The 9631-nt window shown below is 43.2% G+C and overlaps 1 protein-coding gene across 1 annotated transcript in view; it reads left to right on the top strand.

The window, feature by feature from the left end:
• Nucleotides 1-4071: 4071 nt before the first annotated feature.
• The window catches only part of LOC119661786 (sarcoplasmic reticulum histidine-rich calcium-binding protein-like), a 310226-nt gene continuing 304666 nt past the window's right edge, over nt 4072-9631 (top strand). The window contains exon 1 of the mRNA XM_038071269.1: nt 4072-5924. Within this exon, the coding sequence (XP_037927197.1) occupies nt 4953-5924 (972 nt within the window). The 5' untranslated portion in view covers nt 4072-4952. The remainder of the gene's footprint in view (nt 5925-9631) is intronic.

Raw genomic sequence — 9631 nt, 5'->3', positions numbered from 1 at the left:
TTTTCATTTTCTAATTTTGCACCTTATTTTTCGTTATGGGCCTGTGTATTTAGTTTTGTGCTTGCACACCTGCTGCAGGCTTATCATTTGCATTATATTTAGTGTAAAAATACTAAATGAAAAAATTTAAGAGACTGTACGAATTCCACATGGGAAATCATCATCATCATCATTAACGGCGCAACAACCGGTATCCGGTCTAGGTCTGCCTCAATAAAGAACTCCAGACATCCCGGTTTTGCCCGAGGTCCAGTTCGATATCCCTAAAAGTTGTCTAGCGCCTTGATCTACGACATCGCTCCATCTTAGGTAGGGTCTGTCTCGTCTTTTTTTTCTACCAGAAGATATTGCCCTTACACTCTTCCTGGGCTGGATCATCCTCATCCGGGTTAAATGACCCGCCTACCGCAACCTGTTGAGCTGGATTTTATTCACAACCAGATGGTCGTGGTATCGCTCATAGTCGTTATGTAGGCTACGGAATCGTCCATCCTCATGTAGGGGGCCAAAAATTCTTTGGAGGATTCCGTCCAAAAGTTCGCAGTTTTTTTGCTAAAAACCCAAGTTTCCAAGGAATACATAAGGACTGGCAAGATCATTGTCTTGTACAGTAAGAGCTTTGACCCTATAGTGAGACGCTTCAAGCGAAACAATTTTTGTAAGCTGAAATAGGCTGTCGGCAGCCTACAACCGTGCATGGATTACATCGTCATAGCTGTTATTGGTTGTGATTTTCGACCTTAGATAGGAGAAATTTTCAACGGCCTCAAAGTTGTAGTCTCCTATCTTCATTGTTTTCGTTTCGTACACCTCGAGTTGTTCTTCCCATGATGTCAATATTGTCAGCGTAGGCCAGTAGTTGGTTGGACTTGAAGAGGATGGTGCCTGTTGCATTTACGTCGGCATCGCGAACCACTTTCTCGAGGGCCAGGTTAAAGAGGACGTATCATAGGGCATCCCCTAGTATTAGACCGTTGTTGATGTTGAATGGTGTTGAGAGTAATCCAGCTGCTTTTATTTGGCCTCGCACGGTGGTCAGGGTCAGCCTAGTAAGTCGTATCAATTTCGTCGGGATACCGAATTACCTCATGGCCGTTTATAGTTTTACCCTGACTATGCTATCATAGGTGGCTTTAAAGTCGATGAATAGATGCTGCAACTGTTGCCCATATTCGAACAGATTTTCCATCGCTTGCCGCACAAAGAAAATCTGATCTGTTACTGATTTGCCTGGAGTGAAGCCTCTTTGGTATGGACCAATGATGTTATGGGCGTATGGGACTATTCGGCCTAGCAAGATAGAGGAGAATATCTTATAGAGGGTACTCAGCAACGTGATACCTCTATAATTGCTGCACTGTGTGATATCACCCTTTTTATGTATAAGACAGATAATGCCTCGTTGCCAATCGTCAAGCTTGAACCAGTTGGTGTAACTGGTCGCCTCCATATTTAACTAATTCGGCTGTAATGCCATCGGTTCTTGGCGACTTATGATTTTTTAGCCGATGAATTGCACGGACTGTATGCGGTATGCGGCATTCTTCCGTTCCGTTGCTAGCTTACATTCGTTGTCAAACCAGCCGTTCCGACTCCTTTTCCGGCTAGGGTCAAGTATGTTTGTGGCCGTATCAACGATAACGTTCTTTAGATGGTTGTGAAGATCATTTGTTGATGCTTCATCTCCAGGTCCTCTGTTGACTGCGGTTATTGCGGCATCCATTTCCCTCTTATAGGTGTCGCGGGGGGCTGTGTTGTGGATGGCTTCAGTGTTAACTCTCACCTGGTTGTCAGAGGGGATTCTAGGTGGTATTCTTATTCGAGCTCGGAGCACCATGCCTACGAGATAGTGATCCGAGTCTATATTGACCCCCCTATATGTTCTGACATTCGCCGACCCTGAGAGGTGATGGCGTTCGATCACGTGGTCAATTTGGTTGGAAGTGATCCCGTCTGGAGAGGCCCATGTATATTTGTGGACCGTTTTCCGCGCAAACCAGGTACTTCCAACAACCATTTCGTGTGGCACTGCTAATCGAATAATCCGCAGTCCGTTATTATTTGTATTTTAGTGTAAGCGAGAGTATCGCCTGAATAAGGGCTCCTTCCCTACTTGGCTGTTAAAATCCTCAAGTATGATTTTGATATCATATCTGGGACAGGATTCGAGGGTTGGATCTACTGCCTCGTAGAAGGTATCCTTCTCCGACTCTGCAGTCTCCTCTGTAGGGACGTGAACGTTAATGAGGCTTATATTCCTAAACTCGCCTCGCAAGCGCAGGGTGCATTGCCGTTTGCTTATGTTTTCAAAGCCGATAACAGCAGGTTTCATTTTTTCCCTGACTAAGAAACCTACTCCGAGGACATGGTTTACTGGATGGCCACTGTAATATATGGTGTAGTGGTTCTTCTCCAGGAAACCGGTCCCTCTCCAACGCATCTCCTGTAACGCTGTTATATCAGCCCAATATTGGGACAGGGTATCGGCTAGCTGCACAGCAGCTTCATCTCTGTAGGGAGCGCACGTTCCATGAGAAAATGCGCAAATCATTATTCCTTTGTCGTTGCAGGGTTCGTCGTTGTGTAATCCGTCCAGTCGGAGGCTCCCGTTGTGGCTTCGTAACAAGTTGTTTTCTGTGTAGGGTTGTCAGCCCTACTCAACCCTCAGCCTGGAGGACCAGTTGGTACAATTTGTCCCTTTTTTAGGCGCGGGAGACTCCCAGCGGTCACCATGTGAAGGTGGAGATAGGGTTTGGTAGTAGAGCTGTTGGTGTTGGTTCCCAGATTTTATGCTCCATCGTGGGTACCAATTCACGTTTCGTCCTGGGACCTATACTAGCCTTTGACCATTGAATTTGGGTTCATATTTTCGAAATTGTTATTATTTTTGTTCTGCTTCAAATTAGAGCATGCATTTTGTAGGTATTAGTATATTTTTTTATTAAAGCAGAAACTTGTATAGTTACTTTATCACTGCATTTCTGTTTTACCTTATACGGTGTGCGGATAAGCAAATTTCGCGCACTGTACGTAAATAATCAACTCAATGTTGCTTGAGTTTTTCCTGATGGCGCCCAACGTGGGTTCACGTAACTTGTGGTTTTAAAAAATATTTAGACAACAAGATTAAGAATTTAGTGCTTTGCCGGGAGGATACAACTGAAACCTTTTCAATGTTCAACGCCCTAACCGCTTTTAAGCAAATAAGGTATGGCTGTTGTCAGTCTATTCGCATTGTTTACCTACAAATTAGTTGTTTCCTTTCCATACTAGTTTATTGGCGATGACCGAGGTATCAGTATCCTCCAATTTTGCACCCTGCTTTTGGTTATGGGGCTTTGTATTTAACTTTGTGCTTGCCCTGCTGCTGTAGGCTTATCATTTGTACTACATTTAGCTTTATTAGTATTATTATGAAAAAAAAAGAAATGAAGACTACGGATTTCACAAGGAAAATGGTTGCCATAAACCTCGATGTGAAGTATAGCGCGTCAACCACACCAATGCGCCTTCACTGTCAATGAAGTGAAAAGGAACATAGAGAATGAAGTATCAGAGGATTTCTTGCCTAATTTAGCTTTGACAGAATTTTGGCCATTGGCCATTGTTTCAAAAAAAATCTATTTTATTATATCAAATAAAATCACCTTAGGGATGATGTCCATCTTCACAAATCTCCCTTGAATCCTGAAGTGTTTCTTGATCATTTAGGCACTAGAGAATCTCGAATTTTTTCCAACGGAGCATGAACACAGCAAGAGCTGCCAACAAATTATATTAATCCTCGCACTTGAACTGATGCTGACGTGAATATCTAACGCAAACTTCAGTCAATCGCCTCTGCAGCAGCTAAACTAACTGACTCGAAACACCTCTGTGATTCACGGTGTCACTCCTAAGCGTCCGCGACTGTTAGCAGCACCTCCGAAACATGTGCCCAACTCAAACCGACTCCATGCGAGACAAGCGCATTAGGGCTCTGCATCATGTTGCCTCGACGCTGTTGCAGCTAGGCGGCAAGGGAGCTTCTCATCTGTTTCCGTTGCCAGAGCGGTGCGTGGTGTTCACTTCAGATTCGTTCTTCATTTGTTTTCAGTTGTTATCTCGGCGTTGCAACGGCGTGTTGAGCGGCGGCTTTTCGCGAGATTTTCCTAAAGCGGTGGCGGCACATTTCCATGACAATCACATGCGAAAGAGCTAGGCGGCGTGTCGTGACTCACTTCTCGCATGCAACTTGAAATCGAGCGCGAAACGGAAGTTGGGAGGGCGTTTCGGCAGCGGAACTTCCATAAGAATTTGGCAGAAACTTTTGGCGCGGTTGACTTAATTGGTTCGTCCTCATTATTTTGCGGATGGAGCCTATGAAACAATGAGATTCCAAGGGAGAGAATATTTGTATTGAAGGGGCCAGAAGCAGGTTACTTCCTGGTGGCGCTTTTGTATGCCCCGGCTTGGTGAGGGCCGGAAGTCCTTTTCGAAAAGCGGATATTTAGCTTCCCATGATTTTGTGAAGTAGAGATAAATTTTCCGGTACTAAACGTTCCCGAATATATTTCGATATAAAACTTAAATGGAGTAGGGAATAACGTTACACCCTCCTGGTGGGAACTTCCTCTTGCAACGGTTGTTTGTAAGTGAAGTGTGCTCTGCAGTTTACAGCCCCTAAATTATTTAGGTCTTCATGATTCGCTTGCGTCGACTAGTGTGTGCCATTTGTGCTGGAAAATAGCAAATCGAAACCTTTTCGTGTGTTTTCATGACGTGTATCCGCTTTTGGCAGAACGCGAATGTTCTAAAAATTGCCGAGTGAAGTTCTTGTTCTGTTGAAATCAAAGTGGAAACTTGGTCCACTCCGTAGAGTTTGTGAAATCATCTGAGATATTTTTGAAAAAGTACACGTGCCTCAAGGTGAATTACGGCCAGACTGCGCGTTGCGTTCCAAAAAAATTGAAATGATCGTGTCGAAATTTAGTGATCGTTGCAAAGTGGAAATGTGCGTTCTACGCTATTTAATGGTGTTTGCCCTGCTATGCAGCGTTGCTCTTGGATTCCTCACTGACCATGATCGCCGTGCTGCTGGGAATAGTGCGGAACACTACTTCCGCCACCAGCAGCATTATAATCAACGAGCCGAGCATGCCGCCGATGATTTAAGGGCATCCCAAAAGCACCATGCCATTAACGCTTCACACCTGGTTGTTTTACGACATCGTCATTATGAGCATCCGCCATCGTTAGAGGAAGATGAGGAACCTACTAGGAGTACCAGTGCACCGCCAACGACTATGCGGAGGCACCATCTCCGCCACTACAATCGCCATCATCAGTCGTGGGAGCAACGGGTTTTCCCGGCCCTTCGTCATCAAGCCACCACGACAACGACCTCGAGTCCACCAACATCTCCTCCACCTGGGCAGTCTAAGGGCTCCCTGAAGTCGCGAAATTTGCATTCTCGTCGCGAGCACTTCAACTTGTCGGCGGCGATGCAGAGTCGCCTGTTTGATCGGGACGGTCTGTACAGCAGCGGACTCAGAACAAGGCATGGCTTCATTTTCTCAAGGGAGCCTCAGCCGATACACTCCTTGAAAGAACACGACGCCAGGAGGAATCACCTCACTGAGAGGCTCTTGAGGTCACGGAAAATCAGTGAGGAGAACTATGAAGATCGCGACGACAGCAACGATAACGATGATGACTATTACGATGACGACGAGGATGATGATGGTAACCTCGGGGATGGTGAAGACGAGGATGATCGCGATGCCGAGGAAGAGGATGAAGATGATGACGAGGAGCTTGATAGTGAGCGTAGCCAGTTTGGTTCCTCATATAACAGTGAGGTGGAAGAGAACATCGATGAAAATGAGAATCGCATTGATAATCTAAAGATACTACCGGCGAAGCTGCGCACCAACAACATCGTGGTAAGTACCTAAGTGTTGTAAGATTCCGACACTATTTTCTCATTGTTTTTAGTAATCGTGGGGCTTGAAAACCTGATAACCTCCAAGTGGGGCAGCCCGTTGTAGTCTGGCAAGTACCCGTAACGAACATAGTTCGCTGCTGTTTCTGGTACAACAAGTGCGGTCACAGCAGCTGAGTTAACAAATCATTAACGCATCGTGGACTTTATTGCTCTTTTTGTTACTGTTCTTGTTGTAATCGATCGCCTGCTATTATCTGGCGGCTGGAGCAGCGCCAGAATACTATTTATTTATGATTTATTCCAAGAGATTTTGTCATTAGATGTGTCACTTTGTTGATTTAGGTTGAATTTTCTGGAGCGTGGGGGAAAATTGAGGGACTTGAATATTCGTGATTATTGTGATGAGCGTTCAACGCTGTTTATGCTGTTTGGAGGCATGTGCAGTGTAGGGCGTAATGAATGGTTCCAGAAGCGTGAAAGCGTGTCTTGTTTTAATTTACTTTCATTAGGCTCATAATTTGACAATTTTTACTTCAGCGGGAAGTTTACAGAATTTCAAATGAGAGGCTTTTGGATTTATGAGATGGTCCTCAAAATATTATAATTTTAATCTTTTGATGTTCGTCTTGGTACAGTATGTGTATCGTTGGGTGTTCTTCTGGTTAGGGGGTTTCGTCATCATCATCAACGGCGCAACAACCGGTATCCGGTCTAAATCTGCTTTAATAACGAACTCCAGACATCCCGGTTTTGCGCCGAGGTCCACGATCGCTCCATCTTAGGCAGGGTTTGAGCCTCCTTAATAGACGAGTTCCACAAATATTAAGTGTAGCATGCTAATTGCGAAAATGTACGCGGCTTGTGACGACTAGGGGGCGAAATTACGTTACAAAGTTTTGGAAAAAATCGCGTTTTTTGCATGTAATTTTAAAATCCTGTGAGTTCAAATTCAGCATGTATATGCACCTTAAAAATACCTATTTCATGAGGACATAAGGGACATTTTTCCGATTTTTTACATTTACCATTAGAGTTAGTTAATGGTTAATACCACATCCTTAAAAGTTTATCAGTTCATTGCACTAAAGTACTCCTATAGGCTCCTAAAACTTGTTCGTGGTATGTCCTTCTTTAAGGATTTGGTGCCGTGAAAAGTTACTCAAAGAAAAACATTTTTTTCTACACCCCTTAAAAGGAAAATCACAAATTTTCATAAATTTTCAATAAAAGCAGGAGGAGGTGTTGTCCGTGGTGCTAGACGGAACCACCAGTTTAGAATATTTTTATTATTATTTTATTTTTAAAATTCACTAACTGGAAGGCAAATTACCAGAGATTTACAGGAATTTTGTAGAAGAGAAATCAGCAGAGTTTGTGCGGAATTTTGTGATGCAATAATAAAACTCACTCCATTATGATTTGAAGATGTCTTTATTCCCCAGGATAAATTGTTTTTATATTTTACAAAAAAGAATTCAAATGGAAGGGTTTCCCTTTTTTATAACATCTCTCCCATAGAAACTCACATAAATGTAAGTTGAAGTTTTCAATTTTGAATCCACCTTTGAAAAAATTCAATTTGAGGACTCGCAAGCTACTTTCAATATTTTGTGTATGGCATCCAGTGACAGGATCAACGATTGATGATTCACTATTTTGTGAGTATATCCATGATTTCGTTTCAAATATCCTTTGTAGTAATCGGGTAAAAATTATATATTATATTGAGGAGAGTTTCGTGGGATTTAAAAGCCTCGAAATTGCATCCAGATCAAGCGTTTGATAAAATAAAATGGCGAAAACCGATCACGACGAGCCGACTCCGTTTGTGAACGGGACAAAGGTTGAAGAAAAAGAAGATTTAGGAGAGTTTCGGAATCACGAAATCCATCTGGGGCATATTTCAATACGATCATTATCTGAATTCCTTTCAATCATACTGACAATCCTGGGGTGGAGGGGTTCTGAGGTAAAAAAATGGTATATAGGTTGGAGGTCCGGGTGCCAGGAAAACTGCTGAAATTTGGAGGAATCCTGGGACAAACTTTAAACGCTTATATCTCCGTTAATATTGAGACTTTCGAGAAAAGGAGTTCAATTCGTGGTCACTACTATCGGGGGAGGGTCTAACCTCCAAATGGTATATAGGTTGGATGGTCTGGGTGCCAGGATAATTGCTGAAATTAGGAGGAATCTTGGAACAAACTTTAAAAGTTTATTTCTCCGTTAATATTGAGAATTTCGAGAGCTTCGAGCTTCAAAATAGTATATAGGTTGCGGGGCCAAGGAAAATTGCTCAAATTTGGAGGAATCTTGGGACCACGTGCCCTTAGCCCGAGAAATTTTATGGCGCTGGTAATTCTTACCGGATGAACCTTTACATACAAATAAGGCAAACAAACCTTTCTCATCGAGAATCATTTGTTTCTTATGTTTTTTGCAGTATCTTGTCCGTGGAATTAACCTTTATTCTTCCAACCAGGACACAAAAATATCGTCATTTGATCAATTTCACTTAATTTAAATAAATTCCACATGTTATCAACTTTTCACTTACCTCAAATTTTTAAACAAGGACATGCCAAGAGAAAAATTTAGGATCCCAAAGCTACTAGCTATTGCCCATATCTTAAGGATGTTGAATTAACCGTTACTCAACTATACCGGTAAATGTGAAAAATTGAAAAAATGTCTTTCATGAAGATCATATTTTCTTTTAGAAAATATACCAGCAATTTATTCTGCGAAATGAAAATATATATCTTTCATCATCATCAACGGCGCAGCAACCGCTATCTCAGGCAGGGTCTGCCTCGTCTTCTTTTTCTACCATGGATATTGCCCTTATAGACTTGCCGGGCTAGATCATCCTCATCCATACGGATTAAGTGACCCGCCCACCGTAACCTGTTGAGCCGGATTTTATCCACGACCTGACGATCATGGTATCGCTCATAGATTTCGTCGCTATGTAGACTACGGAATCGTCCATCCTCATGTAGGGGGCCAAACATTCTTCGGAGGATTCTTCTCTTGAACGCCAAGAGTTCGCAATTTTTCTTGCTAAGAACCCAAGTCTCCGAGGAATACATGAGGACTGGCAAGATCACTGTCTTGTACAGTAAGAGCTCTGACCCTATGGTGAGACGTTTCGAGCGGAACAGTTTTTGTAAGCAGAAATAAGCTCTGTTGGCTGACAACAACCGTGCGCGGATTTCATCATCGTAGCTGTTATCATTTGTGATTTTCGACCCTAGATAGGAGAAATTATCAACGGTCTCAAAGTTGTATTCTCCTATTTTTATTCTTCCCGTTTGACTATTGCGGTTTGATGTTGTTGGTTGGTTGGTTTTTGGTGTTTACGTTGCCACCATGTACTTTGTCTTGCCTTCATTGATGTGCAGCCCAAGATCTCGCGCCAGTTGCCGCCTGCTCGATCTGGATGAAGGCAGTTTGTACGTCTCGGGTGGTTCTTCCCATGATGTCGATGTCGTCAGCATAGGCCACTAGCTGGGTGGACTTAAAGAGGATGTACCTTTTGCATTTACCTCAGCATCACGGATCACTTTTTCCAGGGCCAGGTTAAAGAGGACGCATGATAGGACATCCCCTTGTTGTAGACCGTTGTTGATGTCGAATGGTTTTGAGAGTGATCCTGCTGCTTTTATCTGGGCTCGCACATTGGTCAAGGTCAGCTTAGTCAGT

The sequence above is a fragment of the Hermetia illucens genome, chromosome 1, assembly GCF_905115235.1.
Source record: "Hermetia illucens chromosome 1, iHerIll2.2.curated.20191125, whole genome shotgun sequence".
Classification (NCBI taxonomy): Eukaryota; Metazoa; Arthropoda; class Insecta; order Diptera; family Stratiomyidae; genus Hermetia; species Hermetia illucens.
This window is presented reverse-complemented; position numbering and strand designations above follow the sequence as displayed.